The following is a 22,672-nucleotide window of genomic DNA, read 5'->3' on the forward strand; positions in this document are numbered from 1 at the left end:
CTCCTTTCCAAATTAAATCTATTCTCTATTTCTACCAGTATCTCTTCTACAACTTCTCACTCTGCTCCCATATTGGTTCTGCGATCTTCTTACTTAAACTATGTAGGGATAATCACTGTTGTCATAATTTCTGAAATCATTCCATATTCTATGCCGTAGCTCACATAGCTCCGTTACAGGTGTAATCATTTGTATTTTGTCACTCTTCTTCAAAAGTTGAATCAATCCATCACTTCATACTGTACAGTACTCCTCCTTCAATTCTGTCACTCAATCCATATATTTAGCCACTTGCGCAGGAACCAGTAAGTTATCAGACCACTGGCACCCTTTCTCTCTTCCTTTATTAGAGAAAGCAACAGAAGTTAGAAAGCCTCTCTATCAAAGTGTCAGTTCCTGCCACCTGAGTAGCAATTGTTTTAGTTAACAATTATAATTACATTACTTAATAATTGTCAACATTATTCACTTGGACAGCACACTAATATTCATTGGATTTTATACTTATTATTTTTTGGAGTGTTCACCACATATCACTTTATACACAAAAAAAAGGAACCCTAGATACATATATGTATGTGTATTTTATATTTATACTTACATATAGGGAGCTACAATACAGTACATGCTTTTTGGACTTTGTGTGCATTTTCTTTAGTAATTGTATAGACTGTTCAGTGAAGATTTTAGCACTGATATTGTATTTTGGTTTTTATTACATTACTTAAATATAATCAATAGGGTGAAAGCATGTCATAGGGGCATATGATTGTGTTACAAATATATAGTTATATAGATATTTATTTATAAAATATTTTACTAGGAAATTACCTTCCTGGTACCTCTCCTCACGTATGTTGTGTATGCATATTCAACTCTCCTATCCCCAGGTTGTTCAATAGAGTTTAACATTATTCACCTTGGAGTTACATTATTGGTAAAATGTTGATACCAGGCCTGCATGTAATTTAATAAACATATTTGTATATTTAAGTTCAGGATTTGTGTGACAGAAAGTTTATTGGCACACCAAGAAAATAAAAGTGAGTTTTTCTTTCAAAGTACTGCTGCGGCACAGTTTATTCGAGCATTTGCCCGTTCTGTGCCGCAGCAGTAGCCTGGCGCGCGCCCGAGTGTGACGGGCGCGCGCCGAAGCAGCGGAAGAGCGCCCTCCGATCGGGGCGCTCTCCCTACCGCTGCCGGGTCCGCCGGGTCCCCCGGAACCCCCTGCCGCTGTCCCGCGATCGCGGGACACCAGGGCTCCCTCGGGGAGCCCCTGGACACGCGTGCAGGGGGCGCACGCTCCCGATGACGCGTGACCGCGCGTCTATGACGCGCGGCACGCCGAGGGGCGGCCACTAGCAAGCCGGGAAATCTCCCGGCTTGCGGTACCGGCCACACTCGAATAAAGTGTGTCGGTAGTGTACTATCAACTGTTATGTCCACAATGGTGTCCCTGTCTAACCTTAACTAGAGTTCAGGAGTTTGAATAAGTATGTATTCACTCATTATTACTTATTCGACAAGCTCTACAAAGCCTTGATCCTGTATTTAATGTGTTTCTGAGATGAAATAGTGGGAAATGGGTCTCTCAATATCAAAATAAATTAGTAAGAATTATAAGAAGTATGAATACTGTGGGTTGTCCAATAAATTAATTATAGTTGATTAACTGACTACTGCATATAATGCAAATAGAAATGTAATCATAACTACTACACTCTTTTCATGTTAAATTGCACAGCTCAGATGATAAATCTTGGTTACAGTACTGTACATCAGAAAAGTTCAATTAATGTTTATTTGCTGTCAACAGAGTAGTTGATGGGATTGAAGATCATAACAGCAATGAAGAATGTCAAGCTTTTCATTTTGGCTCACATCAAATCAGGCAGGAAGGACAATTTGGTCAAACCATAAGAGGTATGCTTCACCATTCATCTTACAATAATATATTTTATTGTATTGATGGGTTTATATGTTATTTGTCACTGGCTGGGTTGATGGAAAAAATATGTATCGTATAACATTTTGACACTGTTTTGTACACATTTCATAGAAAGATGTTTAATAAGTGATACATTTTCTGTCTTCAGATACAAATGTTGAATGTATTAGTAGTGTATATTTATTACCCATTGTTGCAGACTACTGGTTTCACTAAATGTATAAATATATTTTCACTAGATAAATGATGTACAGTAGGCTCTGACTTGCAAACTTCAAAATCTTCCACCATATTCTCTCTTCCCTTACTTATCCTGATTTTTTACTTCCCACCCACATCCCTCTCCTTCTCAAGCCCCTCCTCTGATTGGGCTTCAACCCTTCCCAAAACCACCCATACAAGTACATAAAATACATATTCAAATCCTTAAAACCATGTCTATACAAACTTAAACATGAGCAAAACATAGAGGATAAAACATGAGTATTAAGGATCTCTCCCTTTCAATTCTTGTAAAATTAAAAGCCTTAAGTAAGAAGCCTTACCCTTAAGATACACTATTTATATATAGCTTATTTTTAATTCTGCATGTGTCCCTCCATTTCTAGTTATGCTGTTGTACCCAGATATATCAATTTATTTAGTTTTTCCATGAGTGTGTAATATAGATTTTTTTTGTCCTACAAGAAAACTGTTTTGATGTGTGTTGATGCAGTCTATCTAAGAAGAAATCCGAAGAAATTATATTTTTAATTTATCCTATCTTTAGTAGAAATTGTACTTTCAAAAAAAGCTGAATAAGCATTGACATAATACTTAGTTGCCATTCCCCAAATAGACCTTAACCAACATTATACTGTACATCCTAACGATAAACACTCCTTTCTTGTACCTTTTGTGTTCTTTTTAAATACATACAGATGTACAGTACAGATGTACAGTAGTAAAACTTACTGTCCCCAGTGCCGCGGATGACCGAGCGAAAGTCTGTGGTGCTGGGGACAATGTCTGCCGCGATGAAGCTGCAGGGGGTCCATGCTTTCGGATTGGACCTCCTGCATCATTAATCTGTCTGGGCCATGATCGTAAGTATTACTACATCTGTACATAAACTATAAAGTTAAAGAAAAGTTGTTTCACCTTTTCTTGAAATGTGTTATTCAGGTAGTAGTTACAGTATAAGGTTCAAATGTTCATATAGTAATTAGAATTTTTTTTAAATAGTTGATTGGCAATCATTTTCTACTATCTATTACTATTATAGTTTGATGATAAAATGTAACTGCAAAGTAACTGTTTCAGGAATTATTTATTTTGAATTTATTTAAGGTAACTAATCAAATATGTTCACTTATGTCAATATGTACAGTACTACTAACTATGGTTTATATCATATGCAGAGTTTTCTGAATTCAACCCAGCAATGCTTTTTATCACTGCAGAAGAAACCAAACACCAGATAACCCGACTGAACCATGAGGTATGATGTCATTGTGTTTAATATTTATTGAGCTGCAACACTTAAAATCATATAGCAAGAATGCTAGTTTAAAGCAATATGTTTTTATTAAGGAAAAGTTTACAGATAGTTATTACATATTTATTGTAACTATAGTATTTTAGCCATATAGACAGTAAATATGTTATGATTTTTATTTTTGGAAGCACTGTATAGTGCAAGCTTAGTGCAGTGCTGTACTGTGAATATTTGAGGTTGTTGTGCCGGATAATAACAATAATTTGCATTGCATCCTAAAGAAGCAGCACTTTTAATATGATACATTTCAATGACCTGAACATTTGAAAATTTCCTGATGATTGCACTAAAGTAAAAGCAATGCTTATGCAATATATTAACTTTAGCTATATTTGAGGAAGCATTTTATTAAATAATTTTTCCTAACACAAAATAATTATTTGTTATTATCAAAATCAGATATTTCCCATTGGGAATAATATTCATCAGCACCCAACACAAAATCACTCATGTCTTTAACATGAGAGAAGTCTGGATATCCATTTGTAAAGAATATAGGGCCTCATGCAGAGAGCAGCGCTATTTCAAATCGCACCATTTTTGGGGGAAATTCGCGCAGAAAACTGCCGAAAATGGCGAGTTACGGAAAACGCGCCATTTTTTTTTTCTTTTTCAAAATCTCGCAGCGTGGCTGGCGAGAACCTACATCTCGCCAGTTTTAAAAATATCCTAATGCAGAGAGACGCGAACGGCATCTAGCGGCTGTTCGCGCCAAGAAAATGGTGCGATTTGCTACTATTTGCGTCGCCAAGAAAAGTTGGCAATTACATGGAGCTCACCGCCTATAGGAAAGGGAAAAAAATGCGCTAATTTTTTTTAACACATTTCTGCAGCGCGCATCTCTCCAATTCTAACTCGCCACACGCATTAATGCCAAACATTGCAGAATTCGCACATTTCTGCATATGGAGAATAAAACTCTCCAAAAAAGCTACTTTTTATTAAACTCTCCAATTTTTAAATTCGCTGCTCTCTGCATGAGGCCCATAGTGGGTATATGGGGTCTATTCTCGTATCTCCGAAGTAGTCATTGCCAGCCGTGCCATTTGACATGTTCAGAAGTCGCGGAATTAAATGTTAGAAAAAAACCTAATCTCTGTTTCAAATCGCATGGTTTAAACCGCGTCTATAAAAAGTGAAAAACTGCATAGTTTAACAGCTACAATGTCCAGATTGTACTTGCTTTTGAAGCGGAATGACCTGAGGTGCTGCTAACTCCATCCCAAGTCTGACATACAGTATGGGTTTTGCTGAGATATGTGTTTTGCTCTCTCCAGTAAAACCCATATTCAGGCAAAAGATGGAACTCGCAATCCCAATATCGCCACCCTGAGGTGACATGAAAAAAATGCACGATTTTAGAAGCGGTTTGCATAACAGATATGAGAATTGCAGTTGTAAAAAATGTGAGTTTGATGGTTTCTTGACAATTCGATCGGTTTGGCAGAGACAGAGTGAAAACACTTCTAAAAAAAGCCTTTTTTGCCCAGATTACACATGCAAGAAGGGCTGAGAGAATAGCAAAGCATGCCAATCCGATCGGAAAGGGCTCTTTAGACACGGATTGAACACTTTGGCCCCAAAGAGACAGAAATATATGGGAATATAAACTCATACAAAGCATCGTACATTACAGACTTAAATGAGGATTTGGGATACCTGTTATACTGTATTATCCTCTATCAAAGTATTCTACCACCCCAGTTAGGAGAATCCCACATAAACAATTAGACTACATTAGGATACAAGCTATAAAAAAAAAGGATTAGTAAAGGAGTGTAACACGGGAAAACCATGTCAACAAAGCATTCCCAGCAACACTATAAAACACTATAAAAATTATTCAAGATATTAAATTGGATAGAAAAAGGACTCAAAATCAACAGTGAATATTTGAGTCAACTATGATTTGCAGACAACATTATTGTTTTTGCCACAAGTCCCGAAGAAATCCAGCAACAAATCAGAGAACTTGCCGAAGCAAGTAAAAAGGTGGGCTAATCAGCAAGACCAAAATGATGTACAACAAATGTTTCAACTCTACAAATTAAATATATTGAATAGAACTGGAAGTAGTTGAAAATGATATCTACCTTGCAAGCAAGTGTAAGGGTGTCACCCCCGGTTCCCCTGATCTTCCTTTGCCCCCTGCCTTACCCCTGTGGCAGTGGAGGAAGGGGACGGCGACTTCTCCCGGCGGGCCCCGCCCTCTTGGTTATGGTGCGAGCTTCGCCCATGCGCAGTAAAGATCGCGCACGTGGTCCCCATAGAAAAGAGCTTTGCCAAGGACTACAATTCCCAGAAGTCTCTGGGGACTGCACTTTCACCCTTGTCACAGGCAGCATTGAAGCCAATAGAGCTGGCAGATTCTCATGCTGCAGAGTTGCAACAATGTTGTGTGCAGACAGGGTTTTTGTCAGTTGCAGCACGTTGGGCAGTGAGAGACCAGAGCAGCCCAGGGAAGGAGGTAGGGTACAGGAGTCGGGGACTCCCTGTACTAGCCCAGCACCCCCAGGGCCTGAGATAGCTCAGCTCCCCAGTAAGGTGAGTGTTGCCAGGGGCAGCCCTCAGGTTAGGGACCCTGTCACTTGCATTAGTGGGAGCTGGGAAAGGAAGGTTACAGAGAGTTGGAGTTAGGGAGCTGTGAGGGAAGGAAGGGTGCGAGGAGCGAGTGCAGCTCCTGCCCCATATAGGTACCTACACCCCAGGTAGGCCCCAACTCCCCACTAGTTTAGTGGGTAAGTGCTTAGGGAGGCCCAAGATAGGGACGCTGCCCTTAGTGTAGTGCTGCCTTGTCAGAGTCACGGCTGTTAGTGCTGTGAGGTCTGACAGGCAGGCACCTTGTTGCGCAGCACGTTGGCTGCAGCATCCAGTGAGATACAGCTTGCTGCTGTAGGCGCTGGGACTCGTTAGGCATTAATAAGTACAGTCAGGGCTGGGAAGAGTTAGGGGAGTGGGGCAGGTTATTAACCCCTGTTAGGCCCCTAGGAGTTTTCTCCAAAGCCACTTTAGGTTGCTGTACTACAGGGACAGGCCCTAGGTTAGGGTTCCTGTCACGTTAGAGCCAAGTGTTAGTTAGGGACTCAGCGGACGCTGCGGTTCCTGTGAAGCGGTTCGGACCCACGTTGGGGTCCACAGAGACTATTCCAGAGTGAGACCGCCATGGCGGTCCACGTACAAAGGAGTCCGGTGTAGGATCAGACGGAACCTTCACACGACGGATCCTTTGTGAAGCCAGTTGGAGATCCGAGCATGGGAGTGCTCGGCAGGTACTATCTACTACACAAGGGCACCAACGGGCCCTTAGTTTAATAGTGACTGCGCAGTCACCCATTGACTCTGTCTGCAAGAGTGCGGGACATTGGGTGGGGTTCTTTGGACACTGGGTGGGATCACCTGGTGTTGGGGAAGCGTCCTGCTGGACGTCGCAGTTAGTGTCTCCTCGTGAGAGGGACACCGGTTATGTGATACCTGTCATGATGTGTTATATTCTGTTCTAACCTAAGTAAATAGTATTAGTTATTATATATCTGTGTATGAGTATTGATTGTTGTGATTGTCCTGCGAGGAACCACTCCCCCTCTGGTGGGAGCCATCGCAGGTGGAGGCGCTGAATTGAGTAAGTGGTTACCCCTAGTATAATTGCCCCAGGTTCCCCGTGGCGGAAGCTCAGCCCTCCTGCGAGCCAACAGGTAATGCACCACACCTATGGTAACCTTGCATGTTCCCTTGCACCCCACACTATATATGCGATTAGGAGGGGGGAATACCCGTTACACAAGTATAAAAAAATGTGAACCTTTCAAATTAAATCAATAGGAAAATAAAGATGGAATAAACAAGACACGCTTTCAAGATAACCTTCCACTGTGCCTTGAAGATGCAATCGCAAATAGTCAACCAGAAAACAAAAAAATGAACAGTCTATCTGGCTTCCCTAAACACATCTAACAATACTTATAGCAAAGATTTGCTTGCTTTCTTTGTTTTGCAAATTAGTTACAAGCTGATATTCTTAGGGGCATCTGAATTGGGAAGGGTTTGCCAATTGAGTGTTGTGTTTACCCTTATCCACCCTCTCCTTACTCTCCTTAGCAGAAAAACAATAAAGTTAAGGGAAGGTCAGGAGGGGATTTCCTGTCTGGGCAAGTATTGGAGGATCACACAGTGATATAACAAAATGTAGTAGTCAGATGAAATCCAACCCCTCCCAATTATAACTTTAAAGATTATTTACAAATTATTATAGGTGTTAGATTTCAGTAAATAATGGCATGAATGACCAAGATGAGACCCCTTAAACATGTAACAGGAATTAGTTCACTTTGGTCCTAGGAAGAATTGTTCACTTAGAGGAAAGTTTTTGACCAGTGCTTACATATGGATGTGAAATGTGATCTCTAAACGCACAGATAATTCAGAATCTTCAGACAACTCAAATAAGTATATTGTAGAGAGATGTATGCTAGGTATTACCCAACGCGATAGAAAAAGGAATAAATGAGTTCAGAAGCAAACAAAGTCTGAAAGAAAATGAAAAAGGCAGTGGACCGGACATATCACAAGAAAAAAATTATGATTGTTCAGCAAAGATGGTACTAGACTGCATTCCAAGGAATATTAAAGACCAAGGTGATGACCAAAAGTGAGATGTGATGTTAAAATTAGGACATTTGTTTGAGCAATATGGAGAAAAGAGGCTTGCAACCACAGTACCTCGAAAATCATTGGGGGGCCTTCATCCATCAGTGAATGGACACGTTTTGAAGATGATGTAAGATAGAAAAGCTCAAAGAAGACACAACAGTTACGTATGCTTGGGAAGAAGCAAATGATCTCACTTAAAAAAGACAATTAATCAACAATAAATGACAGTGCACTTATCATAAAGATAGCTGAGGACTTCTACATGAAATTATATTGGAACACAGATAACACAGGGCATAAGCGTAAAGCAGCAGAGGAAGAGTGAGAAGAAACCATCAATGATATATCATATTGTACATGTTTCAAAAGGAAATGGCAAAAAGCTATACAATACATGAATACTGGGAAGGCCCTAGGGAATGAATTACAACTGAAATCTTGAAAGCAGTGGGGGAAGAAGTAGAGAAAACTCTTTACATGCTGCTAGAAGAACAGGGAAAATCCAGAACAATAGAGCAATACCATCCACAATAATGGAAACTACTTCCAATCACTTACAACATTTTTTCAAAGATACTCACTGATTGGCTGAAACAGACCCTGTACTTTGCCCAATCTAGAGATGGATTTGGCAGTGGATACAACACAATGGACCACATCCAAGTCGTAGAAGAAGTTATTTCCTGAAAAACTGTAATGATTATGATCTACCACTCATCTTAGGACTCCTGGATTACAAAAAAAGCAGTTGCTTTTGTCTATATCTCAGTGGTTTTAAATACATTAAGAAGAAAAATCATTGACAAAGCATACAGTACATTGATATTATAAGGAACATTTATGAGAATAGCATGTCAATAATTAGATTACATTGTTACACTCAGGATAAGGATCAGCAATGTCATGTGTCAGGGAGATACCATGTCACCAAAGATTTTCACAGCAACACTTGAAGAATTGTTCGGTACAGTAAATTGTGGATAAAAGGGAATACAAATCAATGGTGAATACTTGAGTCACATACGATTTGCAGATGACATTGTTATTTTTGCCACATGTACTGTACAGAAAATCAAATTGGAGAATTTGCCAAAGAAAGTATGACGGTTGGCCTCTATATGCATCTCAACAAGACCAAAGTGACATTTAACAAATGTGTCAACTGTACAATTATCAAAATACTGTACATGGAAAAGAACTAGAAGAAGCTGAAGAACATGTCTACCTTGGCCATAAAGTTTCAATAGATGGAAACTTTTCAAATAAAATAAACAAAAGAATGAAGATGGGATGGAGCACATAGGGAAGTTACCATGTTACAAGGGAACCTTCCACTTTGCCTCAAAAGGAAAGTATTTCACAGAGTGAAACGGAAAGTATTTGACCAGCGTATCCTGCTTATGCTCACATACGAATGTCAATCTTGGACCCTAAATGGGAAAAAAATTCAGAAACTTCAGACAACTCTTAGAAGTATGGATAGTTGTATGCTTGCTATTACCTAAAGAGACTTGAAAAAGAATAAATGGGTTTGAAACCAAACAAAGTCTGTGACATCATCACAAGGAGGAAGAAATTAAAATGACAGTGGGCCAAACATACTGTATAGAAAGAAGAAGTACCTATCGTTGGACAAAGATCATACTGGATTGGATTTCAAGGGATATAAAAAAAACAAAGACTACAGACAAAAGTACAATGTGAGCATGAGATAAAAAAATGTTGGAGCAATATACTGTAGAGAAGAGACGTTTGCAACCACTGTACCAGGAAGATCATATATATACTGTATATATATATATACTGTATATACACAAAATACAAGCTGCGCCAGTATAACTAAAAATATATAAAATAATTAACCCTGCTAATTATAAATAATAATACACAATGTAAACACTAGTAAAAATACATAATACATAAAAATACATAAACAAACACAACCTGAATATAAACTATATACTATTAATTGAAAACAAATGAAACACAAAGAAATATATAACTGTGAGATACCAGTCCCTTATCAAAATTCCACGTGGAAAAGTCCAATCCAGTTCCAGATGGGGAAATAGCCCAATCATTATACAGTAATTCCAAGTTATTATTGGAAACTTTTAGGCTTCATGTGGTACATTTTAAAAGACACCTTTTTCGTGGTACTTTAATCTATCTCTCCAATTACCTTTTTTTATTTTCAGTAGAGACCGAGACATACTTGAAAACGAGAGGTAACTCTCAATGTATTACGTCCTTGTAACACATTTTGTAATTAGATAAATAAAATAAGTGGTTAATTATCTCAATGTGCTAGCTATGACCTCTGCAGGAAGGCTACAATGGGTTTTGTAGCCTTCTACCTTTTTTGTCTTGTCTGCATTTCTTCACCAGTGATTCTATTTCATCTGTCTTCACTTCTTCAGTAGAAGATAAGCCTTAGATATATTTTATTTGGAATAAATGTTTTTTTGTATGCCTGTCACTAAGGTGAATATCCAAGGCAGAATACTGTAATTATCCTTTTTTACTGGCAGTTGGCTTCATCAGTTATTCTGATGGTACTGTCTTAGGTGACAACTTCATGTTACCATATATTAGCTTTACCCTCTTAGTACTCTCTGGACCAATCATAAACAAGTCTTATTTTACATGGTGCAATAATGATATATTAAATTTTTTAAATTATCAAACATGCAGCAAAGTGTGCTACAACATTACAGTATTGTAGCAGGGTGTCTCCGGAGCTGAACCGCATTGGTTTCAGGTCAGGGGACCCCCTACTTCCCGAGATACAGGCCCCCTTATGGGGTAAAAACAGAAAGAACACAGCGCACAACGCTCATAGTGCATTAAAAATATATTGACACAAACAATTATTAGAATAGGTAATGTGCGTACATCAAAGTGATATTAAACAGGCATGTTAGGGAATTATGTTACCCATACACCACGTGGAAGCCGAATTGGATGTCGTCACAGGTATAGGAAACTGCTTCGTGGTAACCTTGTTCCTGTAGGGTAAGTAGGAGTCTTTCAAAGTCCCCGCTCACATGTATACAGAGTCCAGCCCATCTGTGGCTCACAGGAGAATGGCTGCTTCAGACAGAGCTCCACACCGGCTGGATTCCTCTGGCTGTCCTCCGTTCAGGAGGTGGTGACGTCACTAGTACTCGCGTCGCAAACCTCCTACCGGTACCGGATCAGCTCACAATATTGGGAGAAGGCAGTAAGGCAGAACACTGACACACTCTATCCAACGCGTTTCGAAACCATACGGTTTCTTCATCTGCTGTATTAATCCAATGAGCCATTATGTCTGCAGCGGCAAAACTTGTGAATATATCACAACTTACACGTGGCACAACGCAAAATGTACCCAGGTAAATGTTCGGATAATGGCCGCTGCATCTGTAGGATGCCATGATAATATAAAATGGTTATTACCACATAGTAACAGCTAAAGAGACAAAATTGAAGCAGTGCACAGCCGAGGGAGACAAGGTCCAAAAAGGAGAATGAAAAAATATTTATTGGTCAAACAGAACTAAAAAGTAGGTATAGATAAATTCCTACGTGTTTCACACCCTAAGGTGCTTTATCAAGGAGTCACAGTTTGTGACAGGTTTCTCTGTTTATATTTTGATATATGTATTGAAGATATTTTTCAAAGATCTTTCAATCCAGAATTCCTTGAGCAACCCATATACCATTCTGCTTAGTAGCAGCTACCTGCTCAATTCATATTCTTCTGTGGAGTGTCAAGTATGTCATTTACAAACAGTGTAGTGTAGTATTGCAAAAAGACATTAAATATGTGTCATATTAGAGCTTTGCATGTACTGTATTATGAAAAACATCTTATGATAACTAAATTACAATTACTGCACCGACACACTTTATTCGAGCAAATACCCAGTATGTACCTGGCAGATACCTGGAATGCGCCGCTCCTCACCTCTGACAAGCCCCGTTGCGTTTGCCTTCCCAGCCTGGGTTCATGCCTGGCTGACGGGCGGCTGATCTGTTAAATGATAATGATTAGGATTTAATAGGCTGCAATGCTTCGCGTGTCTACCAGATGGCATAAATTCATGAATTGTAATGCAGTATATATATATATACTGTGCAGTATTGCAGCCAGCGGGAATAAAATGCTTCAATCCCTGCCTGGAAAATAACCCAATGCACTCGGGCAGAAAACAGTCACAAACCTCAATACACCCGGGTATACTCGAATTCGTGGGACTAGCCGAGCTCGAATAAAGTGTGTCGCCAGTGTATGGGGTGTACTAATGTACAGGGCAACCAATAGGATTACTGGGGCCCATGATTTAACCATGGAAGTGTTCCCAGCTAAAATAGTTGAGCATGGGGACCAGGGGTGCCATAATAGTAATTTACCTAGAGAGGAGGGATTACCAACAAATTGCATGCAAACCCTAACATTTTAGTACTCACAGAGGGGATAGATGCATTTGGTATTTTTCCCACACCAGTGCAAGGACACCAGACCCACTTTTCCATCTTCTCAGTGTCCCTGACAGCCAACTGTGTGTATATTTTGATATTTAAAATGTTGGTGCTGCTAGGAGTGCATTACTAACATGAGTAGTACATCTGCTGGAACACTGCTAGTAGTTACAACTCTAGAAAGCTTAACATACTGTATATAGTCACTGTTGTAAGCAACAGAGTTGTCTTTGCAGTACAGATACAGTAACATGGGCAAAACTATTGTATTATACTGTACAGTACATTGGTCTGTATTAGGCGCAAGTGTCTTCCAATGTGCTTCAAACATTTGTTTGAACAGGTTCATTGTAAATATGGTGCCAATTTTACCCCAAAATTTTGTAAATGGCATGTGACCTGCCATTTAATGTTTGACGATTTCAGGTTTTTTTTGTGAATTGTCCACATTTCTGCAACACTTTGTGCAAGAAAATATACAACTAATTTCAGCAAAAATAATGGCACATCTAGATTTTATTGTATTAATAATAAGCAGAAGCAAACTCTATAATTGCTGCTGAAGGTATACATTTACATACAGTACAGATGTAGGAAGACTTACTGTCCCTGTGACCGCACAAAAAAGTGGAATTCTCTTGTATTCATGTTCATGTTGCAGCCCAGTGACCTCTGCTGAGCTGCGGCTGCCAGATGGTGTTTTGTGGCTGCCGTAGTATGTTGACATCTACTGGATTCCCATGCACTGAGATAAAGGCGCATTTACACCTCTGTGGTTCAAATGCTTTTGAAAATAGGCACATGTTATAACTACTCCTTGATGCCACTTTCTTGCAGATGATTCTTAATAGCATGGGGGGGGGGGTCATAGACAAAATATCATCATCGCCGACTGAACAGGACAATATGTAAAGACTGGATGGGCTTCCCACCATCTGGGGGAGAAGAGACTTCCTCCAGATGTCATGGTCTCTCTTGCAGCAGTCTATCCACAAGTGAATAGTGACCAGCGCTTTGCCATATGATCCATTCTCTCTAATACAAAGTCAATTTTTGTGTCCATTAAGTCCAGTCTCTGCTCCTGCTCAGGTTCCTGTGCATTATCAGTACCAGGTCTGGCCACAGGTGTGGAAGGTATAATTGTATCACAATTGTCTAAAAAAAAAAAACAGCTACATCTGATCAAGCACATGTTAAACTCAGCAGCAAAATTAGAAAAACATCAATGCATCAGAAAACTTTATGTAAATCGTCTTTCAACCAAGGCTGTCTGAAATTGTCGTAATACATTAGCTATATATAAAGTGAGAACTTTAAATCAGTCAGGATAACGTTTGAAGATCTTCTTTAGTGAGTACAGTACATTTCTTATGATGTTTTAATGGTGGTGCAGTGCAACATATAATGCCATGTGTAAATTTGAGCAGAGAACCGGGATTTAGGGCTGGAGATATTTCCTCGAGCACAGTGTTCAGTGTCCCTACCCTTTAAAAGTCGTAATCTTGCTTTAACCATATGAATGCAATAAAAATCCTCAGTTTGTCTTGAAAAATCATTTTGTACAGATGCAGCGGCCGTTATTCGAACATATCACGTGTTGTATACCTCGGAATACCCATGTCATGACCGCGTGTTGACTTGTTTTTATCAAGTGCAGAAAATTGCATTTTTGTGTGCTGGTTTTTAAACACCTGCAAAATGATACAGTACTGTTCTGTACACATTACCATTCATTCATTTCTGCCACGGAAAGGCAAAGAATTACACCTGAAGAAATCGGGATCCAGGAAATTCAAACAAAGCAACCGTGTTATTAGCCGTGTGGAGTACAGCAGCACACATGAAAATGGCTCTTTGATATGTTCGAATAACGTCCGCTGCATGTGTACATGAAAAATTGATGGTGTACTCACAAGATCCCTGCTGGCATGAAGTCCATTGGCATTCTCCTGCCACATCAGTAAAAGCAATTTTTTTTAGAAATGGCGGTGCACAGCAAAAAATATGACCCCAGACTGGACTGAAGGTGAAAGCTTAAAAATAATTTTATTGGCACATACTAGTATACAAAAGAGCGTGAATGTACTCTAACACGTTTGGCGCCTAATTCGGTGCTTTGTCAAAGTGCCGAATTAGGCTCGAAATGCATTAGAGTGCATTTACCCTCTTTTGTATCCTAGTATGTGCCAATAAAATTATTTTTAAGCTTTCACCTGCATTCCAGGCTAGGGTCATATTTTTTTGCTGTGCATCACCATTTCTTTGTTTCAGTTAAACTCAGACTGGAGCTCGGTCCCTGGTGGGGTGTGCTGGTTCTGAATTGGACATGATGGATCCAAGGTGGGTTGTGCTGGGTTTGTAGTCAGGTGAGCTTGGTCTGTAGAGGGAGGCCATGGGTCTGAAGTTGAGTGAACTGGGTCTGGAATATGGTGCAATGGGTCTCAGGTGGGGTGAGCTGGATCTGAAGTAGGGTTATGATGGGTCCTGATTCCTGTGCTTCCTTCTTAGTGCTGCAACTGGTATAACACTAAGAAAGTTGATCCATCCTTGAAGCAAAAGATGGATACTAGTGATGCAGCAGAAGAGTTTCCAATCTAGAACAGCCTTTTCTACCTGTTTGTATGACAAACCATTTTCTCTTTGACTTTATATATAGTACAGCTGACATCTATTTTGTTGATGTGTCAAAAGTTGGTAATTTCTCATTGGCTGGGGAAATAAGGATAGTAATGATGCACCGCAAGCATCTCCGAAGCATGTGGGTGCAGCTGCAGTGGCCATGCTGTTTTTTTTTTTTTTCTGTGGGTTGTTTTAGACGATGCATGCGCTGGTTGCAGGTTTCAGTGAATTTAAAAGGACTGATACTGTATATACAATATAAATGAATTACAATATGTTGTTGTTAATAGTGATTAGTTGATTATAGTTATTTGTTAGTAAAAAATAATAAAAAATAATAAAAAAATAATAATAATAAATAATAAAAAATAATAAATGTTCCCAGCACACAAAAGAAGGAAAATGGGGGAATAGTGAACCAAAAAGTTTAATGAGCAAAACACAAAGTGAGTGAAAAAACCACAATACAAAAAGGGAGGGGGAGGGAAGGGAAGGGGTGGGATGAACAAATGTAAAAGCATAGCGGTTATACAAGTTATATTATTGTATATTGTAGAGCAGTTATACAGATATAGCAAGCTTTATCTCCAACCTGCCCCAACTCATGTGCTAGGGAAATGTGCACCAAATGTTGAGTGTTCACAGCAAAGTGCAAAGCACGGGGGAATTTCCCATCAGGATTTACACAGCGGGGGGTCCTTACTTCTGAATGGGACTCCCGTTGTGTTCATCCTACTGGGCCGCATCAGTCTGGAAGAGCTGAGCAGAGAGAGCAAACCAAATCAATCCCTCTTTCTGGGCAGCAATAAAAGGCGATCACGCTGCTTTCATTTTATTTGAATAAGACAAGGTCCTTGAATACGCAATAATGTCCAAGATAGAGCAGCAGGAGGCGTCCGTCTAAACCACTAACGCATTTTGCCCTTTTTGGCTTCTTCCCAGAGTGGTAAGGCTGCGTTGAACAGCCCCCGTCATTAAAGGAAATCCAAATGATGACGTTGTTAGTGGTGTAGACCTTCTTTTTGTTCATTTTGACAGTCCTTTTTATTTGTCCCTGTTATATTGAGTTTTGCAGGCAGGTTTCTATGTGTGTTGTTTTTAGAGTGTATCATTATATGTGTGTGAATTGATTGTTGATGATTTAATGGATTAACATTATTTAGGTATTATTTTTTATATGTCTGAGTGCTTTTTGTGAGGGTTTTTATTCTTTTAGTGAAGAGTGAGGTGTTTTGTGCTCCCCTAGCAATGCTCACAGGGAATATCCATGTGTTAAACGTATAATTTGTAACCTTTAAATCCTTATTTTCTTTCCCAAAGAGACAGCATAATGAGCCTAGACCTCCAAAGTCCACAACAGCCAAGATCAATAGTATCACATATAATGTCCCTTTATTACCACTCTTGGTAGACTCCCACTAGCCTTCATAGGTAAATCTTATGTGGGTGTCAGTGGTTGTAGGGAACGGTGAATATAGTATGACACATGGAGTAAGTAACAATTGATGAATAAAGTTACTCACTTTGTTGATCGTCTGGGATTCCAGGTGCTGTCGGCGTGCTTCTACCGGAAGAAATCATCAGTATACAAGGAGTCGTGGGTGGCGGAGCAGCTGCCTTGGAAAGAACGTATGACCAAAGATTGCAAAAAAATCTCTAGGTACAAAAGTTTATTGGCACATGCTGTTTCCTCATGTGCCAATAAATTTTTGTATCTAGAGATTTTTTTGCAATCTTTGGTCATACGTTCTTTCCAAGGCAGCTGAACCGCCACCCACGACTCCTTGTATACTGATTATTCTTTTAGTGGTTTTCTTTTTTTTATATATATATATATATATTATATATTACAAGGTCATGAGAAGGGTCTCGAGGCTGTTGCGCACTACTTGGGGGGTGGTGGAGATTTACATGTATTATAATCTACTTTCATCCTCTCCCTTGTAGGCTTTATCCTTGGTCACAATTATATTCTGTTCGGGGACACTTCCATCTCCAGACCTGTGGTACGGCCATGGGTACCACATTTGCCCCCAGCTATGCAAACCTTTTCATGGGTTATTGGGAATCCAGATTTATCTGGCCCAATGCATGGCTGGGGGCGGGTCTGGTTTTCAATGGCCGGTAAATCGATGACATCTTGATCATATGGGATGGGGATAGGGGTGACCTCGAGCAGATATTGACCGACTTTAACTCCAATGATATGGGCCTCAGATTTACCCACCAGATTAATGCATCTAATATTGTTTTTCTGGATTTGGAATTGTCGGTAGATTTGAATCTGAATATCCAGACACAGGTGCACTCCAAGGACGTGGCGGTCAATGGCTATATACATGCAAAAAGTGCACATTATTCTAAATGGCTATGCAATATCCCCCTCAGTCAGTTTAACAGACTGAGGAGGAATTGCTCATCCGACCAGGTGTTTGAGTTGCAATCCGGTCGTCTTATCGACAATTTCAAGTGAAAGTGGTATGACATGACTCTAGTGCAGGAGTCATTCAAGAAGGTCAGGTCTGTTGAACATGTGGATCTGTTAGCTAAATATAAGCGTATACAGCAAACAATCCATGCCTTTGGTAGATATCAATAAAAACAACTGTGGGGTTAAGTTTATCACAACATTTTATGGGTAGTCTCACAAAATCAGACAGATTATCAATCGCCATTGGAAAGTGTTGCTCTCAGATCCTCACATCGGCAGTCAGTTGTCCACTGTGGCACCACTGGTCTTCCGTAAGGGTTTAAATATTAAGAACATCTTGGCCCCAAGTAGACTTAGTGATACTACAGTTGAGAATAGTTGTTCACAGCTAGTGTCTGGAAACATCAAGTGTGGCAGATCTAGATGTGTAATGTGTGAACACCTTCATCTGTCAAATACCTTCTCTTCATTCAGCAATATGTCTGAGTATACATTAAAAAGTTCAATCAACTGTCTCTCTACATATATAGTGTATGTTCTATCCTGTCCATGTAAATTGCAATATGTGGGTCGCACTAAAAGAGCACTGTGTGTCAGATTCCTTGAGCATAGACGTTCTATCATTAAGGGAGTGTTGGCACACAGTGTTCCTCGACATTCTTCCCAAGTGCATCGAAAGGATCCTAAGGGACTTGTTATTATGGGTATTGAGAGTATTCCGAGTACCCTACTAGGGGGAGATAGAGTCAAAACACTATGTATGAGAGAGTCTTTTTGGATATACTCACTTGGTTACACTTTCTCACAGGGGTCTCAACGAGTGTTAGACACAAGTTCACTGGTTTAGTGTCCTGCCTTTGCTGTTCTCTGCCGTGCTGCTCTGGTTGCTGCTTTGGTTCCTCTCTCCCTATCCTAAGATAGGGTTCTGTGTTTTTGAGGGATTGCTCTATATTATATAATAAATCCTTAGATTAGGTATTACGTAATAGTCTATCCAGTTTTTCCTTTTTTAATAATTTTAGTAAATTGTTTATGGAATTATTGTGGTTATTATATGTAATTGGATTATATTTCTAACTAATGCACTATATGAATTATTATTTTATGAATTTTTATGCTAGTATATATAATTTACAGATTATTTTTGTGAATGTTCTCATCACACAAAGAATTAAATAGGTTGATTTTCAATTTTATTTTTTATTTTTTTTAATGGTGCAGTGGTATATGGTTGTTGTGCTATGTTAACATTTTATATTATTATATTGAGTTATGTTTTGGAATTAAAATTATTATAGGTTTAGGTTCAAAATTTAATTTGGTATATATATATTTTTTCTTCCATATTTGATGAAACTTAGATTGGTATTAGTGTGACAGCTTTTTTCCTAACACGCATTAGTGTTAGTTGAGATAATATATAATTAATTGATTATATCTAGCTATTTTCATTGTATGGTGTGAACAACATAATTATTGATGGGTTTTTTTGTTGTTATTTATTGTAATGCTGTGATTTATAGCAATTATATATGGATACGATTCGTGTTGAAACCTAGAACCAATGTGAAAATAGGTTTACTTGATTCAGCCTATTTCATTGGCTGTCCTCGACCAATCACATACCCCCTGATGAAGTCGCCGCAGTGTGATGAAACGCGTAGGGCTGTGACGTCATCGCGTTTGTGTTTGTGCACTTGGAGTTCCCGGCATCCTTGCACTCCGGCTGGCGGCATTTTCTACTGTGCCTATTTGGGACTCCCGCTAGCATCGTAGATGACCACAATAGAGATTTCTCTCCCACGAATGGTTCTGTTAGAAATCCTGTAAGTGCACATTCTTATGGGTTGCTGATTTTTTAAATAAATGTACCTTATTTTTTACTAAGTTACTTGCTATGGAGCTTGCGCTTCTGTTTGTTTTTTATCTCTCTCTATATATATAGAGAGATAAAAAACACTTCACATTAATTAGGTTTAGTGATTAGCGCTGCTTTCTTTTCCTCAGTTAACCAAAGTACCTGATTTTTTGGGGGTAGAGGGGGTTGGTGAAGGGGATAGTTTCGCCGGTTTGGGTGGTTAGGCCTAAACAGAGGGTTGCGGGAGGAGTTAACCCCGTAATTACCTTAGCAGTTACTACCGCTACAGTAATGAATGGGGTTAACCCCTTCCACTACCCACTTGAGAGGCCTAACCACCCACCCGGGGCAACAACCCCCTTTATCCACCCCCTCTACAACAAACAAACCCCCCACCCCCACAAAGGAATGGGCAAATGCCCTAGAATCCAAACATGACTACTAGCACTTTGCCCATTGAAATACAGTATAGAGTATACTAAAATACAAACTAAATTAATAAATGTTTTATTTACCCCTGCCAGGTTGAAGGCTGTCCTTCACCTCCTTTTCTTCTTCCCCATAATGGAAAAAAGGCCCGATGCCTAACCACTAAAACACCAGTTACCCCTTAATTACCTTTGCAGTTTCTATCGCTAAGGTGATTAAGGGGTTAATGGTGTTTTAATATGGTGGGTGAAGGGTGTACTGTAGTTGCCATGGGGGGGGGGGGGTTAGGGTGTTAGGCCTCTTGGGAGGGTTTCCTAATTGGTTAACCCCTTAATATACTTAGCAGTTGTAGCCACTATGGTAATTAAGGGGTTAACCTCATCAGGGAGGCTTAACCACCCTCCCCGGGACAACTACCCTAACCCCCTCTACCTCCACTGCCATGCATACAAATGGGCAAAAGCACCAGTAGTCAAATATGGTTGGACCGTGGTACACAAACTATTCCAGCTTAATTAAGTAGTTGACTTCTTAAAAAAGACGTAACACCATCCCTACAGTAATGTAAAATTGTCACTTATTTGCAAAATGTGCAAATAAATAAGTTTCTGTTTTCTTTAGGTGTATTACTTCTGACCTGATCTGGCAACTATTATTTTTCCCCATTATCTGTTTAAAATTATCCTCCTATCATTAATTATCCAAACAAAACACTAAAAGGGAAAAGGTATTTATCAATAATTTATCTGCATAGATATATTGTTTAGAAATGGGCTTTTCACAAGACAAATTAAGTAACGTTATTTAAAAAAAAACAAAAAACAGTTCAAGGCATTTGGAGAGATGTAAGCAAAAAAAATATTTAAATTATTTGTACTTATCTTATTTGTGTAAAAATGGTATAAATTGCTTACATTTAACCTGTTTAACATGTTGCAGCCATTAGCTCATTTTGATGCATGGAAGGACAGACCCTTTAGAAATAAAAATTAGGAAGCAGTGTAGTCTTAATAGGGAATAAAGGAGTAACTACATTTTGTGCATTCTCTTTCTAACGGCTTACTCAGAGTATTTGTAACATGTGAATGGTGCATTAGTCACAACCCATCATAATTCCCAACATTTAATTTATTAAATAAAGTGCACAAACATGAATCTGAAAAGTTTAATCCATTAGAACTAATATGAAACAACTGACATGCATTTTTCACTTGAGTGAAACATGGTTGAGAGTTGTGAGTGGGAAATATTCTGCTGTTAAATGTTCAATGTCAAACCATAGTATATCATAATTCAGCTGTTATTAACTTACTGTATTTGGGAAATCACGTTCATAATGTCAACAATTTGACTTTTTTTAAACATTTAAATTAAACACAAAATACAAATCTATGTTTCTCTGCTAACCAAATTATACATGTACTGTTGGAGAAATTACTGTATTGTAGAATATCATTAACATATGACTACTGCATAATGTGCATACAATATTTTTATATTTCTTTTTTAAGAGTACAAGAAGGCATAGCTGACTTTGCTTACTATAATAACCACAGATATTTAGCTAACTACATTAACAATAATAATAATAATAATAATAATAATAATAATAATATTTTTTACTATTTTTTACATAACCAGCAAATTAAATCAACTGTAAAAAACAAACATTTAAACATTCAAAACAAAAATTTTGATATGTTAGGGTTGTTATCTGGGGGGACAGTGTCACATGCTAAATATGTGTGTGTACGGTATACAAAGTACAAAGTATATTTAGCGATAATTAGACTGTAAGCCCATAAACTTTGAAATACAACTATTGCTACATTCTCTAAATTAAAACACACTTCAGAAAAGAATTGCTCTTACAGAATGTGCTTGAGTATATTCTTTTTTTTTTCCTCCTGAGTATTAGGCTCTCACATCCACCACCAGTTTAAGTTCTTTCAAATCTAAGGCTGTGTCACATTTTAGGTAGAAAAAATTAGGATGAAATCCATCCAACTCGGTGGACTATAAATGGAGATACCAGTGGGAGTGGGTGGGTACAATGTAGACTATTGTAAGCATAATGACAGTTGTCCAACTTAACTATGACAGTCTAAACCCATAAAAAAACCCACTCACGTCATCTCCAGGGGTGTAGAACAGGCGTGCCAGCCATGAAGGAATCCACAGTCCAGGTGAAGGCAAAAGAAAGACGAATGGCGCACAGCCAGGGAGCCAGGTGTAGGATAAAACTGCTATTCTTTATTCGTGCATGCAGGAGGACAGGCAACCCCCTTGGGGAACAAACAGGAACCTCCTACGCGTTTCGGACCTGGGGGTCCTTTATCAAGGAGTATGGGATGTGTTTGGATAAGGCCCCTTATGTACCTGCTTCATAATTGGTAAATTTCAAAAGTCTGTGCAAAATCGCCGCCGCCACCTAGTGCGCATGCGCGTGACGTCACCCGAGGCGCCGCACCACCAAGCCGAAGGATTGTGGGTAGGTACCGCCCCCTGTGTCTGCCCACGGATGCTCACATCGGGGCGTGAGGCTGGCAAGACTTCTCTAGTCAGTGTCTCCGCTCCTGCCAGTAGTGACGTTATCACGGGTCTCCCATAGGCCGGTGCATATCGCTGGCCCACCAATGGGAGTGGTGCACAGTCGACAATGCACCAATCACAACGGGTCCCCCCGCGCTCACACTAGAGGCAGTCATGGAGCATACAGGCTAGGATTAACAAAGA

The 22,672-nt window shown here is 39.3% G+C and overlaps 1 protein-coding gene across 2 annotated transcripts in view; it reads left to right on the plus strand.

The window, feature by feature from the left end:
* KCNH8 (potassium voltage-gated channel subfamily H member 8) overlaps positions 1–22,672 on the plus strand; it is a 672,749-nt gene that overhangs the window by 601,980 nt on the left and 48,097 nt on the right. For both annotated transcript variants that reach the window (XM_075586916.1, XM_075586915.1), the window contains 2 exons: positions 1,817–1,923; positions 3,349–3,428. In XM_075586916.1, coding sequence (XP_075443031.1) covers positions 1,817–1,923; positions 3,349–3,428 — 187 coding nt within the window. The remainder of the gene's footprint in view (positions 1–1,816; positions 1,924–3,348; positions 3,429–22,672) is intronic.

This window comes from Ascaphus truei, chromosome 2, assembly GCF_040206685.1.
Source record: "Ascaphus truei isolate aAscTru1 chromosome 2, aAscTru1.hap1, whole genome shotgun sequence".
NCBI lineage: Eukaryota > Metazoa > Chordata > Amphibia > Anura > Ascaphidae > Ascaphus > Ascaphus truei.